Genomic DNA, 27,048 nt, shown 5'->3' with positions numbered 1-27,048 from the left:
AATGTTTTATTTCAATAGGAGCAACACGTTAAATCAATCAACATTCAGATATGTGTCACAGCAAAGGTTGAGTGAATTCCAGTGTTCTCTCTCGGCTCTAAGCTCATGTTTCCTGTCTCGTTGCTGAGCACCTATCCAACTCAAACAGACCGGGACTCAAAGGGTTGAAGACCTTGCAGATAGCTTTATGATGAAAAGAACCCGAGAAGCTCTTGAGGAAAAGTCACTTGGAAAGTAAACGCAGGATGTTAAAGCCGGCGGGCCGCAGAGAGGAAACAGTCCCCCTGCCTTAGATGATGCACGAGTGTGTCCACGTATGGAGAGAGGGACAAAGACCTGGTAAACGAGCCAGCGTGTGTGTGTGTGTGTGTGTGTGTGTGTGTGTGTGTGTGTGTGTGTGTGTGTGTGTGTGTGTGTGTGTGTGTGCGTGCGTGTGTGCGTGCGTGCGTGCGCGCGTGTTCTACCAGGGTACAAAGTTCGGATCTATAGCTGTTTGTGTGTGTCTGGAGTGTAAGGTGAGGGCGGAGGAGTCAGCCGGCAGATGCCAGTGAGGCCAGGAGGGCAGGAAGTCAGGATGGCTGTAGCCAAACAGTGATAAGGGAAACATCACACAGCCTTTCCTGTTTTCACCGCACTGCAAACCTTTCTCACCGCCACGCTGTCGATGAACTCGCGCCATCACACTTATCTTACCTATTACAGGCGATGAAAGTTTTTCTGGTCATAATATTTACCGCGAGTGCTGCAAACTTGCTGAACCAGGGTTAGTTTTCCTCCAGTGGTTTCAGTTTGTTTGAGAGTGTGAGAAGCACACCTCATTAAGATGTGGTGTGTGTGTCCTGTCTTCTTTATTCCTGTATGAGTGTGTGCGTATTCAGAGGAGGGAACTGAGACACAATGGGAAAAGTGTGTGCATGTGTGTGCATGTCGCGGCACGCCCCAGCTGACACACTTTAGCTCCCTGAACTCAACTGTGTTTAAATTATCATTTGCTACAGACACCGCTACAAGTATCATAATCACGTACTGCTGCTGCTGCTGCGCTGTGAGGGTTTCAATTTAGTACATCTTCAGCATACTCTTAAAATGGAGATGTATTCCTTGAATTCGGTGACAGATACTACACACTTTATATGAGTAATGAATTCTCTCAGGCTATTCCATTTTTCAAGAGTATCTTTTTCCCTTTGACTTTCTGTGCAGCAATTATGAGCAAAATTGGCTACGTAGCTTAACTAGGGCTTTTCCAATGAGTCAGTGCCATGTATGTGACCATCAAGTGCTTCCTCAAGAGCCTTTTTTGTAAGTGTTTTTTTTTCTTTTTTTTAATAAGTTAGTTGGAAACAATAAAAAGTCCTTCAGAGACAGTGTGTTAAACCATGGAGCCAAGATTAGCTTTTTTTTTTTTTTTACCCATTAGCGAGGTCACTCCTGTGTTCCCCAGCTCTGATAGAGAATAATGGAGACGTGAAAAATATGTTCCCGAAGTTGGTATTTGCTCACAAGGGCTATTGTGGCTGGGGTTGAACTGGTAAACATAGGACCCTGGGAACTTATGACCTTGGGAAGCTCGGACCTTGAGAAACTAAGACTAGAACGTAGGACATTTTGTTTTGACAGTTGATGTTAATTGTTAGTGAAAGGAGTCGAGAAGAAATTAATGAAAAGAAGGAAGAAAAGTAAGAAAGTACTCACGTGAAGGAGACGGTGAAGTGGAACCTTTGCCGGAGGCCCCTGAAGGTGATGAAGGACTGTCCAGGGAAGCTGCGGGTGGTCATCTCACAGTAGGGCTTCTCGTACTCCGCTGTTGGACACTGGCACATGAAACCACCCGCCAGCCGGTTGACACACGTGCCGCCGTTCTTACACACATCGGGTACACACCGACCCGAGTATGCATTGAGCTCACAATGCTCGCCTACATGAAAAGAAGAGGGCATTTTGTAAAATACCAATTTCTGAGTTGCGTTGCATCTATTTTATTTATTGAAAGGGTGACATCCTTAAACCCTTTTATGACAGCACTGTTGTCTGCATGTAAGTTGTTTCCATACAATGCAACGTGGATGACAACAGTGTCATCATATCATAAATTTGACATTATTTTATCTCCTCTGAGGCACGTTACTCACGTTACTTCTCCGACTGAGTCTGCACATTAAATAGTATGAACTCAATGTTCTGAAAGGTCCTTGTAAAACATCAGTTCATTTAAACATTAGCAGCACAGACAAAATCCTGTTTAGGCTTTTTCTAGGGAAACACAGGTCTTAACCACGAGGTAATTTGGCCATATTTAGAGAGAAGAGCGTGGATAAGAGATAAAGAAAAGTAAGGAGCATGGAAAGGGAGAAAGACAGAAAAGAAATAGAAATAGAAAAAAAGGAAAAGCATAGGCAGGGAATAACGCCTCAAACATTCATCCAATAAATCCAATCTGCAGATAAACTGATGTTAATGCTTTTAAACTGGACAAAGATCAGATAATAGCAGATCAGTTAAATCCTTCTTAGCACCTTTCAAGCTTGGGGTTTAAGAAGTTAGAGGAAAAATCCACTCTTAAATGAATACTGTCCAACATCTCCTGGAATAATAGTTAAATTAAATATTCAAGGATATATTCCAAAACTAAATGTATTTTTGTATTGACTTTTTATTTACTGATGTGCAATTGTTGCATCAGAACTCATGTTGGAAAGAAGACAAGAGGGAAATGTCACATCTACTATGCCTGGACAATTATCCTCAGGAGCATGAAATATGTACCAGACAGGTCCATCAAATGACTGACCAGCAGCATCAATGACCTCTGATGAAAAAGGTGAGATCTGTTAGTCTGTCCATCTGTATGTTGTTGTGCTTGGTCTCTTGTTGGGTAGGCAGGGTCAAAACAATTCCCAGACAAACTGACAAACCAGATTAACCAGGAGGCTTTTGATTGGCTCATTAGTTACGAGGTAATTTGTATCCATGCTGCAGCTGTTTCAAAGGTGGACTGGGTGTTTCCATAACTGCCTAACTGGAGCTGCGTGTAGATATCAAATTTATTATATTACATTATCTTATTTAGTTTTGTTACAGCCCTGAGCCCCAGCAGGGAAAATTCCTCCTAAATGACCATGTGGCTCGAGCTCTGTCCAGAATCAGCTCGCTGGCTTCCTGGCTCTGCTCATTTAAATTCCTCTACTAATACACCAACAGACTTTTTTTTTTTTTTTTTGGCTGTAATATCATTTGCGAAAGGTGCCTCCGTGTCCCATGCAGTGTTGTGTGTCAACCTGCTGTGCAGACAAGATCTCTCCGTCCAGGGCGCACACACAGACGCCCAACACCACAGCTTGGAACCACCTAATGGCCCTTCTCTCCTCAGCATAATCCTTTTTTCCGAGGGAAAATTATAAGGATCTGTTTCCCTGTAATGTAGGAAACCTAAGGAGGACAGAACAGGGCCCCCGCTGTCATCAGCCCCATAATGGTCCCTGATAGGCCCTGACTATGGGAGTTGAACTGTGACCTTCAAAGCGGGGACACCGAGATGTAGGTAAGGGAAGTATGATGGGTGAGTGGAGAAGATGGACATGGGCAGTCGGAGAAGGAGGCGAGAAGCTCTGTGAGTGACAAAGGCAGGTATAATCAGGTAATTACATCAGAAAAGATAAAGGAAGCGAAAGAGAGTGTTGGGAGAGACGGAGGGAGAGCTGGGATGAGGGCTGTCAGAGGCCGTCTAGGCTCTATTAGGGATAGAAAGAGGAGCGGAGACAGTCAGTATCAGATGTACGAGTTAGGAAGTATGAGAGGAAGATCACTGACATCAGGAAATATTTTGCAAAGTGATTTCAATGGGAACAGTGAAAGCTTCCAAGTTTTCCCATAGTTTGTCTACTACATGAATGGTGTGCAGAGTTACCATAACTCGCCTACTCAGAAAAACATTTAGCTTTTCTTAAAATTAATGCTCGAAGTATCGTAGTTTTAATGTCAACAAACAGACCGATGTTTACATTTCATATGTATCCTTGGAGCCAGACCAAGTGTCGTATTATGTTCCGCTGAAACACTCTCACTGCCCTTTTTTGGAATATTTACAAATCGGTATTGTAGAGGTGGATGAAAACATTGATACAGCATGGTATTGTGATTTTTGGGTGGCAGTATTGTATCAATACGCTAAGTATCAATGTTTTATCTTATAAACAAATAAACAAAAATTGTCAGGTGGATGCAATGGTTACGACAGGTTTTTAGTCAGTCTGCTTGAAAATCTCATTTTGCTGCCAAAGAAATTTCTGAAATGAGATGAACCAACTAAATAAAACAATTTCAGTTAAAAAAAAAAAAAAAGGGTATTAAATCTCAATATATTGCAATATATGTTATTGCAAACCTCAGCATATTGCAAAATGTTTAAAATTGCAACAATATTGTATTGTGATTTAAGTATCGGGACAATATTATGTCATTATAATTTCGGATCGTGAGGGTTCTGGTAATCCCACCTCACATTGTTTACATCCATAGCTGCTCGCTAGTTGGCTTCTTGCTGCTTTTTGCTCGCACATTGATACATTTCCTGTCACATTGCTATGATGTCTTTTAGATCTGCTTTGGTCTCCACCAACTCCTCAGGAAAATATATAACTCTTTAGCAGCTAAATCCTCTGATTTGTATACGAGCTAACTGCTAGCTTTGTTTGTCTGCAATTCAGTTCTGGACATTTTTGTCGGAAAAACTGCCTGCTGCCTGATCATGGTGGTGAGAATCAACCAAAAAAGTAAAGTTGTGTAGTAGAACATCACAATAAAATGAGCTGAGACATGTTATCATGCTCTGTCGTGGTGAGGAGGCCTGTAGCGACAGGTCATGATTATCTGGATTTGTTACTGAAAGTGATTTTTTTTTTTTTTTTTCACAGTACACATTGTCATGTTCCCATGGTTAAATTGAAAATATTGATTAGAGCAGCTGTAAATCAAAGTACTCACTGATTTTTATGTCAGGATAATGTGTCAACACTTTGTTTCACTGATTTATGAGGGTTAACAGGAAATTTGTGAACCTGCCAATAATCTTTTTTTGACCCCAAAACCTGTTTCCCATCGTCTTTTTCTCAAAGATCAAGGGTCAACATTTTCAAGCAATGGATTTGAAATGTTATCTACAAGTTGTAAAGAAACCATAAAGAATTACAGCGTGCAAATTTAACGGGAGTGCGTGAAAACGTTGTATTGCCTCAACGTGTTAGTGCAATTATTCTGAATTTTAAGCAAACGTGGCTTTGGGAAATGAGTTGAATGGGATGTGAGACGAATCTGGTTTGACCGGTCAGCATTCCATACACCTCTTTACAGCAATAAATCTACTATACTGCATTTGTGTGTGTGCAGGTGGCTATACCTGCAGCATGTTTTCCCTTCTTGAACTGGGGTCGACCTCAAGCTACAACCATAGGCGATGAGAGCTTTTACAACCCGTCAGTGCGGTTTGGCAGTTTTGTTCAAGTCGTTTAAACCATTGTCAGAAAAAAATACGAGCCCCCGCACATGCTTAGATGGTTTTCTTTTGAAAATATCTTCCTGTTTTGCTTTTATTCACATGACCACTAATCCCATAAATATAATTTGGGTGAAGCACTATATTTTTGGCACAGAAAATGGTTTAAAAATAATGAAAATAATTGTTGGTACTTACAGAGTCTTCCCACATATCTTTTTAACATGTTGCTAACTCACCCGTGAAGTCCTCCAGGCACTCGCAGGTGTATCCTCCCTCTCGGCTGCGGCACCTTCCGTTGTTCTTGCACGGCCCTGAATAGCAGAGGTCGATCTCGGTCTCGCAGTAATCTCCGGTGAAGCCGACCGGACAGCGGCAGCGAAGCCCGTTGATCGGGTGGATGGGCCGAAACAGAACCGTGTCAGAGGCGATGAAGGGAGGGGAGCTGTCAAACTTCAGCACTGACACACACTTCATGTAGTTCTCACAAGGCTCCCGCAGGCAGATGTTATCGTCGAACGGAAGCACCTGCAGAGAAGAAGACATTCTGCATTAATACCATACCAACTGATCTAAAATGCTGCGACTGTGTATACGTGTCCGTATGCACACGTGTGTGTGTGTGTGTGTGTGTGTGTGTGTGTGTGTGTGTGTGTGTGTGTGTGTGTTACCTCCTGCGAGGATATGAGCCTGAGCAGAGTCCTGTTGAGGTAGATCTGCTCCTGCAGCTCCTCAGAGGGGAAGAACGTGCCTTTACCCGGGGCGCCTCCGGGATGCATCGCAGAAAAAGTTACATTGAGGATGGAGCCTTGCACGTCCGTGTCGTTTTGGATGTTGAACACAAACACGGCTTCCCGTTTGGTGGCGAGCACGGCGGCCACGCCCTCGAGGAAGAGGCTGAGCAGGGGAGAGAGGAAGCGCTCCTGGGACATGTTCTCCAGACGCACCGTGATGCTGTTGGTCAGCATGTCGTCAGTGATGATGGTAACACGCAGCGTGCAGAGGGCAACGACAGTATGGAGGCCATCTGGAAGAAAGATGGAGCAGATATTTGAGTTTCATGCACTTTGACTTGCAGGCAGCCACATATGGAAGGAAAAGAGAAAGGTTCAAAGGAAGAAAAAAACCCCGTCTATTTAAGCAACTATGCAGCCCACGGAGTACTCAGTCATAGTTGGCGAAAAGATCAAATGGACCTAAATTAAGGCTTGTGTCCTTAGACATGAGGCCAAAATAAAGCGAATGCTTTATGGGATACACGACATATCAACAATAAAGAAGAAGGTCATACATACTGCAGCCAATCACATCACACACTTGTAGGTCAAAACTAGTTGAGAAATTTCCAAGAGTAACAATCAAAAAGTTAAAAAGTGTCTTTCAAAAAATGCCATTTCAAAATAAGACACACCTGTCCCTATAAAAAAAATAATAGTGGACATGTAGAACAATATTGTAGTAATTTCACTTAAAAATATTATGTTAGACATATTTATATCCCACATTTCTCATTGGAAAAAAAAAAACTCCCAGCTATTCTTAATTTTTGAAACAACAGACGGACAAAAGCAGACCTTTTATTTTTAGTCAGATAAAATGACAACCATCACTGGCAGATTTCATTAGTTGGTTGAAAACTGGATGACTCCTGAATGTTTCTCAAACTGGAAACCTACAAAAGGAAGCAGAAAAGAAGCTCCAATAATGAACTTCTAATATAGCGGGTGTAGTACTTTAGAAAGCCGTTTGAACTCAGTGGCTGTTTCGGGCCTGTATGGAGTTAATGCTAAAAGTATGCTCTAAGTCTTTGCTGTGTACAGCCTAAAGCCACGTTGGTTGGTTGGACTCAGTCCCATCTCGTCTACCCTCTCCACTCTGCAGCTTGACAGCCTGACTTGTTTACAGTGTAACACTTTTGCCGCTAGACTGAATGAAGTAGTTGCCAGTCGGTGTAGATTTGATCTGATTCAAGCCTCGACTGGGAGTAATTAGATCAGTCTAGGATTTCTGCCCTCAGGGGGGGTTTGGATCTGCTCTCATACCTTCTTCTGGCACAGCTCTGGTGCAGATGGAGGGAAACAGACGGCTATAGGCTGCAGAGGACACAAGCTGAGTGAAATACAGCTGACAACAGGTGGTGAGGCCAGATGAAATTGGCGGGGGGGGGGGGTAATACTGTTGAAGCGTCGCAGCGAGATGGGTCATGTTGCACTGCTTTGCTGCACCATACTGATCACATGAGCGTGTCATATACATGTTCCCAAGTGTGTCTTGTGTGGGTGCAGGGGTGAAAGAGTCATGGTGAGGTTTGGCCACAGGTGCCCTGTCACTGGACGAGGCCATTTCTCAGGACCCTAAACTCTCCTCACAAACACACACAAACAAAGTGTGACAGTCAGTCAGAGCAGGGTGTGGGACAAGCAGGTTCATCATGCCAGCCTCTGGCTAACTGCTAACCAGCCATGAAGGTCAACTCCAACTGCATAAAGGACGAATAACTCACAATGGGAGGCAACATGAAGGTAAATTAGTTTTGTGCAGACGAGCTGCTGCTACTTCGGGGCTGCGGTGGACGTAAATCAAACTACACGCGCACAAATGCAGTCACTCTGCAGCGCAGTGACATTAAGCAGCAGCTGTGGTGTACGGGGCTGCTGCAATGTGGTGGAATGGAGATGCTCATTCAACACTCACGAGACAGTTTCTGTTGGCTACCGTGTTAATTTCTCCGAAGCTCTTCGCACCTGTCCCTCCCTGTGTGACGGGGAGGTCGACGATATCCCACCCGCTGCCAGAGATCCGTCCCGTGGCACCCTTGAATACACACATCCTGCATCGACTCCGTACAGTATGGCAGACAAATTATACCGTACACGTAGAAATGACATTTTATGGCTTGATGTTTTTCACACGCACTCGATGCCAAATCAAACCATTACAGCAGTTGTGCAACGTGTCATCATCAAGTAGGTCCTGACACCAACAGTGTAGCCCCATGCAACGCACGCACACACATACACACACACACACACACACACACACACACACACACACACACACACACACACACACAATTTAGTTTATATTAATAAATTCCCCTTTCACACCCAAAGTGATGCTAAGAGTCATTTAGACACTGACTGACGTGGGACTTCAACATCTCTGCACTTGCATGGTGGCCCGCCGATACGTGCAAATAATTATCTATATTATTAGTTTCCCAAAGCGGGAGGGTAGTGGACAGTTGGGACTCTCTTGGCACAGACTGGAGGGGGAAACAGCGTTGTGAAAAATCAATGAGACCACAGACCGCTGTAGGAGCCCGGTGCTGGAGCCAAAAATGACAAACCAAGACGGAAAGGATTGTGGAAAGATGTGAAGTAGACGTTATGAGGCAGAAAAATACGAGAGAATATCCCATTCACGTCGCATTGGCTATTCAATCATGCAACGCCGATTATAATCTAAACAGTTTGACGTGGCAGCTTTTAAATACCACTACGGGAAGGCGAGAAAACGATTCTCTGACCCACACAAAGAAATAATTGCAGAATTAATATTCTCGTCCTACACGACAAAGTTGTTTGTTTCTTTTCTCTTTCCAGGGACATCCCAACCCACACTATTTATAGAGCCCACCAGCTGCTAGCATGGGATCGCACACACATGGAGAGGATGGGCTAGACCGTGGAAAGGGCGTCTCACGGCCAGACGCCGTGGAAAAAAACATTCTGTGTGAGCAAATGCCATCACACACACACACACACACACACACACACACACACACACACACACACACACACACACAGGGGTTTATCAGGACTTCATACCAGAGAGATTTAGTAGATCACCCTCGAAGTGAAAACAGGTTGGGAGCATCAAAGCTGCGGCGCTGCACACTTCAAAAGTATCGTGTAAATTATTTATTAACTACACACATCCCCTGCTCTCAATTAGCTGCCTAAATATTTCAACACCTTTTCCAACATTGTCCGATCCCTTCCAAATGTTAGTTATTTTTTTTTATTTCGCTTTTTGGATTAAGCTATATCTCATCCTGAGTTCTACGCAGCCTTCCAGCAATATCTAAATATGAACTTTGTATTCGCTAGTAGCCCAAACAGAATGTGTGATCTTAAACGGACAAAGAACAATCCTCTCAGTGGCCTTTTGTCATCATATTTCCGTAATTTTTTTTTTTTATTGATCATGTGATTTTAGTAAAACATCTTTTTACAATCAGTGTTTTTATATCTCGATGACTTGGGCTGGACTACTCACTTACTGTCGTAAGAAAGGGGGAACGTCTACGTACGTTTTTGCCATTTTGTCGGCAGCTAGGTAGTCTTAGCTGCAGGCCGCAAAGAGTACCAGCGCCGTCAAATGTTTACACATGCATGGTGCAAATCTGGCAGGAATACATAGTGCTTCCCCGTGGGCGGGCACGCGTGTGCATGTTTACGGCACATTATGAGTCACTCGTAGCATTTATATCACCAATAAATAAGCTTTACAAAGTGCCAAACACATTTATTTGAATTAGATAGCTTGGAGTGATTGTAATCCTTAAATAAACTGTCTGTTTTTAGTGATGTGAGGTTGTATCAATTATTGACAAAACCAGGGAAGACGTATCAATGGGCCACACATTTAGAGGCCTGCATTGCAGGTTGTGAGGGCTGCAGAGGTGATAAGAGCTGTTAATGAGCTGTGAAGCAAGCCACACCAGTGACACACTTGTGTTTTTGCATAAGGACAAATGACCACACACACACACACACACACACACACACACACACACACACACACACACACACACACACACACACACACACTGAGGTCGTCGCGCACAGCTCGGATTGTTGACACACACTGTGGCCAGCTGTCCCTGTGAGTGACAGGCACAAAACAGCTTTTAACAACACACAAATGTGTATGTACACACGTAAACAATGTGTGTGTCTGAATGCAAAGCCCTGTGGTTGTCAAATCGCAGCTTGTGGGCCAAAATCTGACACACAGTTTCACTGTCAGTTTACATACAGAATAGCAGCATTGTTGAGAGTATAATAATCTCTGGAAATACAAGAGTTTGGATCTGTCCGTTTGAGATCACTTTGTATCGGCTTGTAGATGCATGTCAACCCATTTCAACTCTGGTGGTCGTGGTCAACCCCCCCCCTCCCCTCCTCTCCAACTCCACAGTGTTAAATCACCAGCAGGGTTTGGTCAGTTAGTGAGAGGGACGGTCAGTAAAACAACCTAAAACAAACAGGACATTTGTAGCTCTGGCAGGTTTCAGAGAGGTGACAGGGCCAACCACAGAGACACACTGTCCGCCTGGCACATGCAGCTCCAGCTGAAAGGTAAAATCCAGGCTCTGCATTCTTCTCTGATAACAAAAATATCACTTTTATTTCATTCCCCTTTTCATTTGTCGACCTATCCTAGAAATTTACACTTTCTGGAGTTTTTTTTGTTTTTTGTTAAATGGATCAACAAACTCAGTTTTGCTTAGAAAATCTTCTTCTTTTCAGTAGCCTATGCTCAGCTGTTAATTCCTTAATTCCATCCTGTTGACATTTATCGTGACTAAAGAGAATAGTAATTGGGAGCTTAAAATGTTACAACCACAAGGGAGGCCGCCATTATAAAAGCAGGAAGCCTATCCGCCAGCGCATTGTAAAATATTCTCTCCATTCTATTTTTTTTATTTTTATTTTTTTTTACCCTGCAAAACATTTTACAGCGTAGTTAAACATTTTACAGCCGAGCAGCCAATGAAAACTCCAGTCAGGTGCTTTCAAATCCCGGAGAGCAGCAGGAAATTCTCTCCTCCTTTTCACTTTCTCCCCTCTCTCTCTCTCCCTCCGCCTCCAGTTTAGAAGAAAAGATTTCAAATTTTTGAATCAATACAAAGCATGTAACCTGAGTGGCTTCCAGCCAATCAGTGGGCAGAAATTCAAGCGATAGCCCCTCCTTCTTGGACACACCTGAACACCTTCGGCCTATCAGGAGGGGCAAACGAACACAAAGCTTGACATCAGGGGTGATCTAACACACAGACTATTTGAATAACATTCCTCAATCTGTCTTTTCTCTTTTCTTCTCTCATTCCAACCCATTAAATCAGCCCAGAACAATAACTTTCAACTGCCCTGAGCTGAGTTCAGTCATCTCTCTCATCTTTTGTGCTTGTCTTCTCAGCTCTCGCCTATTTCTTCTTGAGCCATCAAAACATTTTATTTTTCCTCAAAGGAAGCTTTGACCCCAACAGTAACTGCAACTGTTCTGCTCGGACTCCAACAAGATGCCAAGTCACCTCTCCTTTCCTCTATTTTTCCCTCTCTCTCTCTCATGGCGAACCAGTGCCAACATCATATCACATATCAGCAGCCTGCAGACACACTGACAGACATCCTGTATGCAGAAAGCAATCCACAAAAAAAATAACACCGTAGTATCTCAATCAAAGCACCATTAATCAGAAGACGCAAAAGACATTAGTGAGAGCAGGAAATGGGGGAGAAATGTCTCTCGGACTGGAGAGCGGCGAAGTACAGCTAAGAATAGGAAAGGAGTTCCTCTCCGACTGGGACTCAATTGAGTTGATGAGTGTAGCCAGAAATGTTGTTTATGAAATTTGAAAAAAGTCAATATTCCCAAACTTGTGTAAAAGTAGAGAGTTCATGACAACCTGCTTTTTTACAGCAGCAAAAAGCATCCATTAGAAGTTCTACTTTCTGTCTGTGATTGACAATGATTCGAAACTTTTGCATCAAAGTAGGAATCATACAATAACACACTGTTTATGGTGTCTGCTAACCTTTCTGTAAATGACCGTTATGGCAACTAAATAAAGTGATCCATTTTTATCCTCCCTTTAAAAAAAAAAAAAAAAAAATCCAGAAGAAAAGCGTCACTCATTGCTGCTTTCTGCTGCAGCAGGTGCCGCCATCTAATCCACTTACACGCTGCTCACATTTGCTTATTATTCAAATCAGATAACGAAACGTCAACAAATTTTGATTATGCATGCTGTTTGAAAGTATATATTTAACATACAGGGCAGGTGCTATTCAGCCCTGACAGATGGGAAATATTATAATATCAGAGGCTTATAATCACCGTATGTTGAGAGAAATTCTCGTAGGGGAGTCATAACCAGGAGAACAAAAACACTTTTATTTTTATTTTATTTTTTCCCGTCTCTCATCTAAATTCTCCTCAAATTAGCAAAGACTTATGGTTCAGTTAGCAACAGCCAGCCATTATGTGGGAAAAGGTGCATTAACACAGACATAGGAGTCATATTTTACGATCCAGATGAATGATGGGAAATTATTTAAAATTAGATCTCCTGGACTGTTTACAAATATTAATAATAAGTGAAACCAATTAACACATATTTTAGACTTTATGGGACTTTTGGCCAACTGCAGTGCTCGACCAATAAAAATACATTTCTAATGCATTTTTGAGAGTACGTTTTCTGATTGAGAGTTACATGAAGATATCAATAACATTCTCATATCTGTCTGCCAAATATGAAGCTACAGACCATTATAAAGAAGGAAAAGCACTGGCTTCGTGCACCTCGAAAGTGAACTAACTATCACATTATATCTTGTTTTTTGGTAACCAAACAAACGCCGACGTGTGAAAACAACAGTTTAAATTAGTTTTCTTTATTTTTTTTGGAAATATTAGCATTCAGCATCACAGTGTGGCATTCCTATCACCAAGTATGTGTTTTAATGGGTTAGTTTTAACCACAACACAGTGGTGGTTTCAAATGCAAACATAGGCTAACCAAGGGTAGATGATTGACCACAGGAATGTCAGAAGCAGCAGGTCAACAGATACAGACAAAGAGATTTATGGGTTCCAAGAAGGAAATCTATAAGACCAGACTGCATTTCACCTCCCGAAAATCTCAAAACAACATTTTCACATCAAAGGTGTGAAATTTGGACAAATGATTTCTGGAGGAATAACACAGCGTAGAGTCACAGCCAAGTAGACTTCGTTATCGCCCCAGTTTTGTACGAGAAGCGACAGAGCCACAGTTGTGCCCTTCAGCGCAGAGTCTAACCTCTGTCAGCCTACACTCAGCACCGGAGCGCTTCTATCTGCTGTCACTGGCCTGCTTGTGGGTTTATGTGCGTGTGTGTGTGTTAGTACATTCAGTCATATCTGGAAGCACTCAGCGAAAGCCCCTCTCATCTCCTTCCACAAGCTGTCGGCCATATTTTTTCCCCTCAGGTATGCCCATCTCGACGTCTGATCAAAGTGTCGAAGACAGAGGCGAAGCTTTGAACACTCTCCCAGACACGTGGAGATAAAGTTGATGGACGTGTGGACTGGTGGGCAGCGAAGACAAGGGGTGAAACCTCGGGGGGGGGAAAAGGAAGGGAAAGCTATGGACAGAGAGACGGTGAGCTGAAGGGAGGAAAACTTTGATATACTGTGTGTCATAAGCAGCATGAGGAAGATGTAGGGGAATGAAAACAGCGATAAGGAACTACAGGGAGAAAGCGGTGTCCATCTTCTAATGCGGGGAGCTGATTGACTGTCGCGGCAGAGCAGCAAACTGTGTGCATGTGTGACCATATATCATCAAGCCTATACACACACACACTTACGCACACGCACACACACACGCACACACACACACACTCAGCTGTTGCAGTCTAATTTCCCCACAGCACCTGAAGCTCTCAGGGAGGGGGGGGGGGGGGGGGGCAAACACCAACCTCCCCTCCTCCTCTTCTTCTTCTCCTCCTCCTCTTCATCCCCCTCTCACTCTAGTAGCCACTCTAGGATTAGCTCTCTCTTTCCAATTTTCCCCTTAAGCTTTCATAGAAGAAAAAAGTGGCAGCAGGCACACAAAAGATTCCTTTCACCCCCAGGACTGAGTGGTGGAGGGAGGAGGAGGAACATGGGTGAGGTCCGGGTGTTGGGTGGGTGGGTGCTGGAGCTGTCAGAAGGATAACATCCCGACCACAGCCGGAGAACAGGTGGGATTACACGCAGACACACTGACTGAACGGGGATCAGTGACTGGGCCAATCAAACGGAGGGTAAACAGGTGGGACGACAGCTCAGTAACACACTGAACTTTAGGGCTCCAGAACACAAATGTACATCTCGCATACGAAAGCAGCTTTCCAGTTTTCCCACTTATTTTTTTTTTACAGATTTACGAAACCATGAATAAACCATGCAGTTCTAAACCAGCCCCACAGTTTGCAGATTGGTCAGATTGGTTGGAACGAACCCATTGCAAACAGTGTTGGACTCCGTTTTAGCCCGTGTTCAGACAGACAACAGCACTACATCCAGTGCAGGACTGTTATAATCACAGTATCTGTTTACACCACTTCTGCTCTTACTACTGTGTAGCAATTCACAATGTAAAACAACAGCAGCAACTACAGTCCCATCTCAGAGCGTGTCCACAGAAGGCTGGGTAAATTCGTAAAACACATTTCTTTCATCTGTTTTGGCCCCTAGCGATAGGTTTAGCATTTTTCACCCATGAAAACAGATGCTGGCAGTAGATCTGCATTTCACTGTTTTCTTGAAATAAATTGGGGAGAGGAAGAAAAAGACAAACACAGCAACAAGCGTAATGCTTTCCCCATTATCGCTGGTAACTCTTCGAAAACTGATATACCGTTTTGTCTATGCTCGCTCTGTGTGACTGACTGGCTTGTGTGTCCTCTGCACATGCCCAGCAGGAGGCGAGTTACCCATTTTGGCAGTTAAATTTCGGGCGAGGACACGTCTTCTTAGAGTCTTAAAATTTAGACTGAGGAAGTGTTTTACAAAATGAACTCTGTGTCTACACTGGATCTATTCAAATGCATTTTGAATTCAGGCCCAGCACAAAACACAATCAATGTAGTTAAGTGATTAAATCAAGTGCAAATGGACTTCAGGCCTTAAAATGCCCACAATTAAAAGTGCAAGTGAAGTGCAAGCTGTTACTCATTTGATGTACAAAGCTGTATTGATTAAAATGTAGGTTGTTTTTTTGACATAATGGTCATCTACACACATCTATTAGATGAATACTGGGGGTCAGAAAACCTCCCTGCACTGTGGTTTGGCACACGAGGGAGTTCAGAAGCCTGCACCGTTGTATCAACTTCTCCTCCACCTTCACCTTTAAGCAGAATGGACTTTCACAAGCCCCCCACAAGTGCCCTTGGTGGCTGTACTTAAGCAGAGCACTCAGGGGCATCGAGTGCCCGGGCCAAAGAACCGACCCGGCTAGAATATCTATGTCCCATTTAGGATCCCTGGGAGAGAGGGGCGAAAAGAATAGAAGCACTGTTCCTGTCCAGACAATACCAAACGAGCCCGGATGAGGAGGCCAGACAATGCAAAACTAGCCCAAACGAACGGCTGGCTTGTTTTGGGGCCTGAGGGTTGACTGGTATTAGTGCATTTGTTAACTCATCGCCTGCGAGGCTACTGCCAAAAAAAACCGGTAATTAATCACACGGATACCAGAGAGACCTTGATCAGTGAGCTGCACATGTGGACATGAGATTGAAAGCACAGATGGAGGAGGCATCAGGTTTGTTGTTGTGACAAGGTTTCTAATGATACAATCAGCAGCTGGTAGCGTACATCACATTCTGGTGTTGAACAAGTTTGAGAAAATGCCCTCGGGACAGAGAAAAGAAGAAATGGGAAGATAGGAAGTGAGAGATCGAGATGAGAGGGGGGCATTGTGGGATACAACCTGTGTAAATTAATGAGGGGAAAAAAAACTATTTGTCAACTAAATTAGACGAGTGTCATGCGACGCTTCGTGTGCCTGGCTCACACAAACTTAATTATAACATTTCAGTGCATAATACCAGCCTTGTTGCACAACATCAGGCCTCGAGGAAGCACCGGCCTGAGAGCACACTATCAAGCACCATTAGCTCTCTAAATGTACAAGCAATCAAACGCACTATCAATGCAGCACTTTCATAAGTGATTTTTTTTTTTAAAACACTGTTAAATCCATTGAGCTGTTGCACTCAGCACTCTGGGATCTCTGTCCTTTGACTGCATCAGCCATCTTTCTCCCTTCCCATGTCTGTCTGAGCCGGCTAATCAAGTTAAAAGCCCTCCATTTCCTGTTATTAAAAGTTCAAAGGTCACAGCTTCCAGGTGTCATCTGGCTCTGTTTTCACAAGACGCTTTGGTGGCAAAGAAAAATAAAAGATCCCTGTAGGCAACAAAGTGGGACGAATTTTACCCCACACAGTCTGAAGGTAAATTAACAAGACAGAAAAATGAGCTGCTGCTGTCTTAGCATGACAACTGACAGGCAGTTTAATTGAAGACCTCTATTACAAAATATAATTTAGCCGTCATTTCTAATTAATCATCCTGTATCTCTCAGTGATTTTGCGGTAAAAGTGCCACCCATTATTTGTTGGAGGACGAGCAATAATTTGCTTTGAGTTCGAGTTGTAGTTGTACAACTGTATGCTGAGATGTCGGAGAAATAGTTTCAATTAAAACAAAAAGACCACATTGCTGCACTTCTCCAGCACAAGTCCAAACTCGTCCTTGACATCATATAAAAGCTAGAATGAGCATCATTATGGCCTATCAGAGCTGGTAGATGAAAAGAAGCAACATAAAGCTGCTTTCGTACCGAACCTGTTTGGGTTAGTCCAAATATGTCCTGCTATGTTTGTCAGTTTGGTTTGCTTCATTTGGGCTGGTGTGAAAGCTGTCAGTCAACCTCTGATTTGTTCTAAACAACCGTCCTTCTGTGCAGAAACTGCAGACTTATGTCCAGTGAATTTACATGCGTCGGTTCCTCATTCAAAACAGAGGGAAGCATGAGGGTTGGGTTATGCGAGAAAAGTTCTCATGATGCATTGGATCAAACCCAAAGTTAAAAGCCACACTCAAAGGGGAAAACCCAGTTGAGGGGGGAGACACAATAATCGTTTGTACACATTTTCACACGGTCGCAGTGCCACTCTCACCTGCAAACACAAAAAGTCAGTTAATTAATAAAATATGAAGTCCAGTTTCCTTGATTGATAATGCTCACGAGCGTTGCATCTGTCACTTCTTTGTGACCAATTTCTGACCCCCCGAAAAACATTAAAGGAACAGATGTGCAGAAAAGTGCATCATGACATGCTGCTGGTCTCCGGATTTTGCTGTTTGCACTGATGTTGCAGGAAACGACACCCAAACTGTTGCAGTCATTCTATGTCATTGTATGTTTAAATCCCTCGGAGGATAAAACAGACCAGAACCAAAGAGCAACAATTAATGTTTTTTTTTTCTTCGTCTTGACCTGATAAATCAAACTTCAGGTGTGAAAGTGCATAGGAGAAAACACAGTGACTGCGTGCGAGAACTATAATAAGATGTGTCGATTTTTAGATACACGTGCACGCAAACACCCACACATGCATTCGTAGTCTTTGCAGGATAGCTGGTGTCTGCTGATGTATCACCATGGTGAAAGTCCTTTCAGTCTGTGTGTGGCGGCTGATTAGTATTAGCAGTATCAGATCTTCCTAAAGTCCTTATTCAACAGATCACACAGAGGTGAAGAGTCAAATGGGCCTTTCTCTGTTTTGTAGGAGCGGATTGCTCAACTATGACCAGGAATGCGCACCCACTCACACACCCACGCACACCCGCACGCACACGCACGCACGCGCGCGCGCACACGCACACACACACACACACACACACACACACACACACACACACACACACACAATCTCAGGCAATGCAGCCTTGTCAACAGTTGGTCATGCTCTATACACACAATATCCTCACACACAAACACATCATCTCACATGTCAAGCTGCCCATGCAAACACAAACATGCACACATGCATATGCAGGAATGCAAATCAGACATTAATGCACTTAAAGCCATATTTAACATCGTGCATACGTAAATACACCCTGCTCCTCCCCTCCTGCGCTCTCTAGCATTGATATCACTTGATAAGCTTACAGTGGACAAATAGTTGGTTTGGTGTGTGGGTGAAGGTGGGGCACACTGTTCAAAAGCCTCCTCACAGGTCGGCCTGCATCGCTCTCTTAAGAGCTACCCAGCCATGAATGGCCTAATAGGACCCGAGTATCCATTACACTGACACTAGATCCCGTATTTCTCTCCGACTCTGTCGTTAGCTGCTGCCTTCCCTTCGCTCATCCCTGCTCTCTTTCTGCATATTTTGCATTCACTTCTATCTACAGACGCTGGAGCAAAATATTAACATTTTTAACCGCCAAAGCAGTGTAAAGGGGCACCAAATGTCATTACAATGCACCCAAAGACAAATGAATAAAGATATAAAAGAGATATTTTAAATATAACTATTAACAAAATTTGGAAAAATAAAATAAAATTCCTTTTCCGGAAATTCCCGTCTTTCCATTTTCCCTGTCTCCCCTTTTCCTTATGTCTCATTCCAACTCTCTCTCTCTCTCTACTTTCCTCCGTCTCTTTCTCTCTGAGGAGGTGTCGGGTTACAGTTATTGTTGGTGCTGGTTACTGATAAATAGGGTGCCTAGTTACCAGCCAACGCACGATTGGCTCTTTTCAACAAAGCAGTGGAGGAAAAAAAAGAGGGGGTGGGGGTGTGGGTGATGTGTGTGTGTGTGTGTGTGTGGGGGGGGGGGGGGGTTGGAGGGGGGTGGTCACCCAGGGAAACCATGAGACTTCGGTTTAAATAGAGAGTCAGGCAAATCTTCTAGGCATTTGTGTGTGTGTGTGTGTGTGTGTGTGTGTGTGTGTGTGTGTGTGTGTGTGTGTGTGTGTGTGTGTGTGTGTGTGTGTGTGTGTGTGTGTGTGCGCGCGCGGGTGCTGCACGTTTCGTCATCCCTGCGAGGACAAAGCTCGGGAGACGCACTGACCCCTCCGACGCCCTCAATACCCCCATCGACACCTGCTGAATGCCCGCTGTGTACCCCCACCCTGCCCCCACCCCTGCTGGCATTAATGTGGCCTTCTGCCAAACTCCGCCCCCTTAGAGACACAAATAAAGGAACAGTTTGGCTAGAAATGATCTCAAGTCTTGCACTGGGTTGTCTTCATTAGATTGAAAGCAGCCATATGTGTAATTTCATTTAAACTTTGCCACTTAAACTGTACTGACTGTGATACAAATATCAGCTGGGCATGACAAAAGATTTGAGTTGCATTAATTGAATTAAGTCTAATTGTGGACATACATCCCAAATGATAATATGTTTTCCACCCAGCAGTGAGCATTTAAAAAGAAAAGAGAATGTAAACTTTCATGTTTAATAGTGACAGCAGGCATGTTTGCATGCATGTTGCACTTTATTCATCCATGCTTTCTTTCCACTTTTTAATTTTATGGTGTAACTTTTGTGAGGGAAATTAGACATATCCTCCCCTTTTTGTGGTTACTACACCCCCAGCAAGTGGCAGATCTGCTCGTGACAAGCATGAAAAGAATGCCTGCCATTCCTCACTTTATGTCTGTTGTCAACCTACGGCAACAGGAAAAAGCAGCCGAAAACACCAAAGAAATAAAGTGACTTTTACAAAAGCAATCGGATATAATTGTTGGTTTCCATTCCTAATTAGCCACGGTAAAACTCCCCCCAACTGCCTCACACTGTCGAGCAGTCAAGGCCTGGAGGCTTGTTTCAGATCTGCTATCAACTTCAGGAAGTCGAGAGAAAAACCTATAAATTGTTAATGCATTAGCTGGAACTTTGCGGCTGTCTGAGGGAGAGTGAAAGCTAACAATTATCGGAGGATGCAACTGCAAATGCCGAGCAGTCAGATTTTCAAAACACACTCAGGGCATGTATACTGACCTCCGAGATGCTTTTCTCAGTAAATGTGTTGTTCTTAATTGAGATCAAACAACTTTGGTGGTCCTTAAAGTGTGACCCAGGTTATTTTCTTTAGCTACAAGTCACTGACGTCCCCTAAACGCCTCACGTGCTACTAGAAGGCATTTTTCAATAGTAGAAAGTAGCAAAGTGATTCAGTCAGTGCCATGAAAGATAAGTTTAGGAACGCAGCCTATTAGCTTTTTAAAACTTTCAAAAAAAACACCGGACAAAAGTGAAACAGTGCTAACTCATCAAGCTCAAATACATAAATAGCATCATTAGTGTGTGTACATTTTCCTGGAAGAATAGACTAATTGTTTGCCCTGACTGACCTGTCAACATATATCAGCTGTTTAGCTGCTGTTGGCCAGTTGGTCGCTCAGCCAATTCATGAGTCATTCATGAATCTACTCTGTTTGAATAAGTCAGCTGGGCAGCCACAGAAGCAGTCAAATTCATTGATTCATTCATGCATTCAGTCCATCAGTTAGTCACCAGGAAAACGAGCCATCAAACAGAAACCGAGTCGATACAGACGCAGATGTCTCAGCCAGCCCACCTGGAGCTGCCGGCTGCCAGCTGACCTCTTGATGTTTCTATCTTCCCTTGGCCCCGTGCCGTCGCCGAACCGGCCCGGACGAGCCACATCTGTAACATCTTACTCGCTCTTATTCCTCTATGTGGATTACAAATAAAAGCCTGCAGTTCAGGTGCATTTCATTAAGGCTGTTTGTGCTCCACGCGTGTTCTTTGTGTCTTGAGTTTTGCGGGCCTGAACTGGATTTTACTGGTCGGGCTCTTCATCATGGCATGGTGAGTATGTGAGAAAAATTAACAATGAAATCAACTAAAGTAAAAGAGACAAGGAGAAATCTTTTCTTTCATAACCAGAAAAAAACAAAACAAAGAAAACAAAAAGCACCCTCAGTGCATCTGCTATAATGGCACAGCACCATTAAATGCTTCTGAACAGAGCTCTTAAGATCCCATTTACAGGAGTATTCTCTGGGGGAAGCAACAAGTAAATGTGGCCACGATGCAGAGGTAAAGACTAGTGGGGAGAAAACAGCGGTGTAACAAAGCATTACGGTTGAGCGGAGAGGAATAATTCCTTCTCACCAGGAGTTTCTTTGAAGTCATAAAAAGAGGGAATGTGAGGGCAGAAAAAAAAGGGAGATTGACCCCCACCCTCCTTCCTCCTCTATCCTCTCCCTTTCCTGTCCGTCTTCCCTCCTCTCGATTCTCACCTTACCTCATTGCACCCTCTTCCTCTTTAGATTATCTTCTCTCCCGCACTTATCACAGCTAGAACACCCATGTCCTGTATCGTCCTCCTCCTCTTCCTCTGTTTACTTCTTCCCTTCCCTCCTTCGCCCCTCCTCCTCACCTCCACAGGGTCAGTTAAATGTCACTCTATTGTGCCGGGTGACAAGAACGGTGTGTGATGACGAGTCAGCGTCAGGAAAGAAAAGGAGGGAGGCAGTGAGACGGATCAGTTTTTGTCAACTTACTAGTTGAGAACCTCTCAGTATTTCAGTCACTACCTCAAGAGGATAACTGGGCTGATTTGGGGGTCGATTTTCTCCGCCTGACAATCACCAAGGGCCTTCTAGATCGGTGGCTAGTTCAATGTGGGGTCCCGCTATTTTGACTAATTTGTGTAGTGTGTGCGTTATTCTGGTTACAATCTTAGAAATTGGTGAAATGTGATGTTACGTCTGGAATATCACACTTTTAAAATCGTTCAGATCTAAAAAAAAAAAAATCCTGTAACGTGCAGAACAGATTAGGCAGCGAAGCTTCCTTAAAGTAACGAAAAGGCACATTTTTATAAGACTTATTTGCTGCTATCACTGTTGAATAACACTACTGATGAACGAACCTTGCAAGCCCTTATGTCCTAACAATGATTGGGAAATGGCACACTGATGAAACCGCAGGACTAAACGCATCACCGAGGGCCTTCAGAGTCAACATTAAAACAACAAAAACAAAAATTACGAAGTGACTTTCTTCTTTCATTCGTCCTAAAGACAAAACCACTGCTGGCAAACTAACGGCCCCGTCTCTACAATGTGATCCAGCATCTTCAAAATGACAGATGACACCATCTTTACCACTTGTAGGACACATGATCCTTGTCACCTTAAATTACTCTTTATGTCTCCCTCTTCATCCTGCGTCTTTCTGGCCCCATCCCACCTCTCATAGGAGGGGATTTATTAGGGTGGGGAAAAAGTAAATTATGACTTCAACTCGACCTGCAGGGGCACGCCCAAATATCAGACAGCTATTCAGTCTGTCGACCCCCAGAGAGACCAATTTTAATGGTCCTATGAATTACGGCCTCAGCACTTAGTCAAATGCAGAATATCTGTCACTCTTAAAGAGATGAAGGTTCCTGAAGTTTTGAGGTTGTGCTACGACACGCTTTGATGTTTTCAAACAGGAGTGAGGAATGAGTTTTAGGCAGCATGTGGTCACCGTAATAAGACTGAGGACCACAAGCTCTTCTGGTTCTGTCTGTCTGTGTCTGTGTGTGTGTGTGTGTGTGTGTGTGTGTGTGTGTGTGTGTGTGTGTGTGTGTGTGTGTGTGTGTGTGTATAAAGCGCTGACAAGAAGAAGAGGATGGGTATGTTCTAATGTTCTAGGAGTCTCATTTGTTTCTTTAGGGCAAATTACACTATTTTACATCCACAGTGTTTGTGTATGAGTGTGTACTTTAAGATATTTAATCAAAAGCTCAACACACACACACACACTTACAGGGCGTTCTCAGTCGAATTGTGTATGCGTCTTGTTTTCATGTACAGGTGAAGTCATTCCTGTGGTACAGACGGGAATGCTGCGACTATTAAGCAGCCTGTGAAAGACATCCAAAATATCACTCTGAAGAAGACACAAACAAATAACCATATATGTGTACCACTTGTAGGACACATGATCCTTCTCACCTTAAATTACTCTTTATGTCTCCCTCTTCATCCTGTGTCTTTCTGTCCCCATCCCACCTCTCATAGCCCACCCCGGAGCCTGTGTGTGTGTGTGTGTGTGTGTGTGTGTGTGTGTGTGTGTGTGTGTGTGTGTGTGTGTGTGTGTGTGTGTGTGTGAACAAATGTGTGTTCCCCATTGTTCCTACATCTGTGCCAGTTAACCAGCCATGGTTTAATCCAGGTGGGAAGTCTTTACATTTCCAGAGAAAGAGTGTTTTTGTTTTAAAACAAAAATGTGTTAGTATGGACGAAGGACGACTGAGAAGGCATTTTTTTTGATACAGGATGGTATTGAAGCAAATTTTTCGATGTCATAAAAGTGTTTAAGTTTGGTGCCTCCTGCTGATCTGCCAAAGTGACAGATCAACCCAGCAACCAATGAACAGTCGGCCATTGCCATCCACAGAGCCGTAACACTAATATGTCTACAAATCTAGATTATCAGTACGCCTTCATTAACTGTCTGCATGCTTAACATCTGTTTGGGAAGAGGGAAACACAATTTGTGAGCTTCACGGGTGAACAAAAGAAGGACTTTAAAACAAGAGACTGTCGTATAAAGATTAGCTTAAGCGAGGGATGTGATCTCTGTGGGGAAGCCACAGAGTGAAGAAATGTATGTAGTGTAGGCTTCAAAGGATGTGTAGAATAGCCATGGAGTAAAAAAAAAAAAAAAAAAAAAAAAAACCCGCAGGATATTGATGGATAAATAGTGTAAAAAGACAAAGCGATCGCGTGGAGTACAGGGCAGCTCTGCTTACGTAAATCCAGAGGTATGCCCATGTTTGATGCCGCTGTCATCGCATTAGTAATGATAGGCCATTTCCACTTTATCAGCCCCGCAGCCTTCTGGATCCCACTGACTGAGTGACTGCACAGAGCAGGTATGGATGTTAATACAAGGCTGAGTTATGTGTATATGTGAACGTGTGTGGCAAATGGTGATCATCCCCAGCTGTAAACCAACTTCACCCTGGAGCAAAACCACAACAGCTAACCACAGCTCTCTCTTAGTTTATGGATACTGCCTTACAAGACCGACAGGCCTCGACTCATATCAGTGTGTCCTCAGCACATACTGTGTAGTACATCATTTGCCGGGGAGAGCCAAATCGTAAACACACAGATGGTCTTTGTGCTTATTTGTGCATACAAGGTGTGTGGAAGGTGTGCAAAGGCAAATATGGCATGGGAAGAAGTATTAAGTTTGAACATGCCCTTCCTGACCTTGAAACACACCTTGCAGGGTAAATAAAAGCACAAAGAGTGGCCAAACCACAAGAAACACACTCAGTTTGTTTTCTGCAGAGATGAACAATCAGAAAATGCTTGGCATGATGATTTGGAGAATTGGACAAATTGTTCCTGATAGACTTCCAGAGAGAAGAGAATGGAAAATTATATTGGGGTGGTTTTTAGTACTTTAAACCACAAAATGATCAACTTATGAATATGAAGACCGCAAATAAAACACCAGAAAAGTGTAAAACTTTGGACCTTTAACTATCAGAAGCTGTGGATTGGTACTTTCTGCTGTGTGTGTGTGTGTGTGTGTGTGTGTGTGTGTGTGTGTGTGTGTGTGTGTGTGTGTGTGTGTGCGTGTGGGCTTAGTGATGAATGCGTTCGAGGGCAGCAGTGAGAAGCAGTATGCCAGGCACTGAGAGACAGCTGTCAGCCCTTGACCCTCAGTAAGGAAACCGTAGGCACTGGACTCTGGAGCTGAACCAACTCATTCCTCACATCACACAAGTGGTTGAACTTGTCGTGGCTTCTGTTTGGGCCCCTGCATATCACAGCTTGGCAGCAGTCCATAACACATATGCGGTATCAGATGCAGAGGAAAACAAATCCTCAACACGGAGAGCCGGAGTCATTAGGGGACAGAGTCAAGTAAAGATTAATTTAGATCACAACAAGACTGAGAAACAAGCTCAGAGAGGTGAAAAATGTGGGATAATCCCAGCAATTACTGCATGTATTTCATTTTTAGATGCCCGTTGGTTCTTATTAATCAAAGCTGAATGAACAAAGAACTATGTGAAGGAACATGTGAGGAACTTTGTGCTTTTGTGACAAAATAATATGCCTCAAAGTCCTCAACCTAACACCAATCCCTGTACTAAAAGGCTTCCATTGAAAGTCTCCATTCAAATGCTTTATCCTGTGATTCCATTATAACCTGTGTGAGTTTTAACACGTTGAGACAATCACTTCAGGCCTACGACACAATGCTCCCAGGGTCAGGACTGGCCTGTAGAAAGGTAATCAGCATGTAAAGAAACGCACACGCATCCACACTTTTGACATGTTAAACCAAAGCAAGGGCATTGTATCCCATCATAAATGGACGAAAAGGTAAATGACTGGGTACAGGAAGATAAAATGCAAATGAAGGTCAGATTCTGATCTTTTGTTTGGGCTGAAGCCCTGCACGAGTGCAAAACATCTCAGACTGAGACGTTCAAGTCTCCGCCTGGCTTGGCTTCACCACGTTTTTGCTGCGCTGCTTAGTTTGAAGAAAACATCGTCAAACTGGAATTTCCTAGACTGAGACACCAGCCTGTAAATCATTATTCTGACGTGTAAATGATTGTTTTGGTCTAACCATTAACTGTTTTTGTGAGGAACAACAAAGTTTCTGACTGTCGAGTGGCTTGCATTGAAATCTTCACAGCAAAACAATCAAGCAGAGGCATTGCAAAAGGTTGTGGTAGCAGAGGCGTTTGCCTGGGGAAGTACGAGCCTTGAAAGCAGCTCTGACTGAATCAATCACACAAACAGAAGCCCATGTGTGAGTGAGGAAAATTCATCACTTTTAAAGACAGATGAAGCCAACGATGTTACTTATTTCTCATCTGAAAGGGGCTCGAGTCGTTTTCCAGGTTTCACAAGATACTCTGACATTATCTGAGACACACAGAAGGGAAGATGGAGTGACAGTCTGGATGACCCCGCAGTAAGTTGAGGTGTACTCAGATAAGACCGCGGTTTAGAGCCACTGTGCCCCCCAGCTGCTACAGTTTGGGCCCTTTACTTTGTTTTGCGGGTCAAAGGTCGAATGACTATAACCAGAGGTCAAGAACTTTGGACGTCAACGCTCTCATGGGGTAATTCTTCGACCTGAGAGAAAGCAGACACGAAGCAGATGCTAACTACCCGCGTTCCTGATTGACTTATTGTCTTTCTGTCTAAACCATGACAGATACAATTAACAAATAACAATGAACCTGCTCAATCGGCGCTCAAACTGACATCTCTCTACTCAAACTGCTTGAGTTTGGCTGCCTCGTTGTAACAGCGAGATAATCAAAAACTCTGTAATGAGTCCATTAAGAAATGATGGCTACATTATGTACTTTGAAAGCAATATATTAGAAGATCCTGAGCAGCGGAGGGGGGATGCTCAGCGTCCTATCGATGTACTGTCATGAGTGTCAATGAGAGCAACCATTAGCCTCTAAGACCCCTCTGGGAGGAAGAGAAGTTGGCAAAAGTCTAACGCTTACGCACTAGTAGAAGTCTACATGTCTCAATTTGTTGCAGGCTATCACACTTTGGACTGAAGGATCAGAAGGGAAAAGAAGAAGGTGAAGTCAAGTGGCACTGAGTGAAGTCACAGAAGTTTACTTCAGCATTTTCTTTCCTTTTTAAGACACCAGGAATGAGAGAGAGAGAGAGAGAGAGAGAGAGAGAGAG

General features: G+C 43.5%; 1 protein-coding gene across 4 annotated transcripts in view; it reads right to left on the bottom strand.

The window, feature by feature from the left end:
• Positions 1 to 27,048, bottom strand: part of celsr1a (cadherin EGF LAG seven-pass G-type receptor 1a) — an 86,175-nt gene that overhangs the window by 44,181 nt on the left and 14,946 nt on the right. For all 4 annotated transcript variants that reach the window (XM_069164884.1, XM_069164887.1, XM_069164885.1 and 1 more), the window contains exons 2-4: positions 6,163 to 6,518; positions 5,731 to 6,019; positions 1,696 to 1,918 (exon numbers count right to left, since the gene is read on the bottom strand). In XM_069164884.1, the coding sequence (XP_069020985.1) occupies positions 1,696 to 1,918; positions 5,731 to 6,019; positions 6,163 to 6,518 (868 nt within the window). The remainder of the gene's footprint in view (positions 1 to 1,695; positions 1,919 to 5,730; positions 6,020 to 6,162; positions 6,519 to 27,048) is intronic.

The sequence above is a fragment of the Embiotoca jacksoni genome, unplaced genomic scaffold, assembly GCF_022577435.1.
Source record: "Embiotoca jacksoni isolate LCO1_2020_lvr unplaced genomic scaffold, fEmbJac1.0.p SCAF_32, whole genome shotgun sequence".
NCBI classification, from domain to species: domain Eukaryota; kingdom Metazoa; phylum Chordata; class Actinopteri; family Embiotocidae; genus Embiotoca; species Embiotoca jacksoni.
Note: the sequence above shows the minus strand (reverse complement) of the source record. Positions and strands in the feature narration are given on the sequence as shown.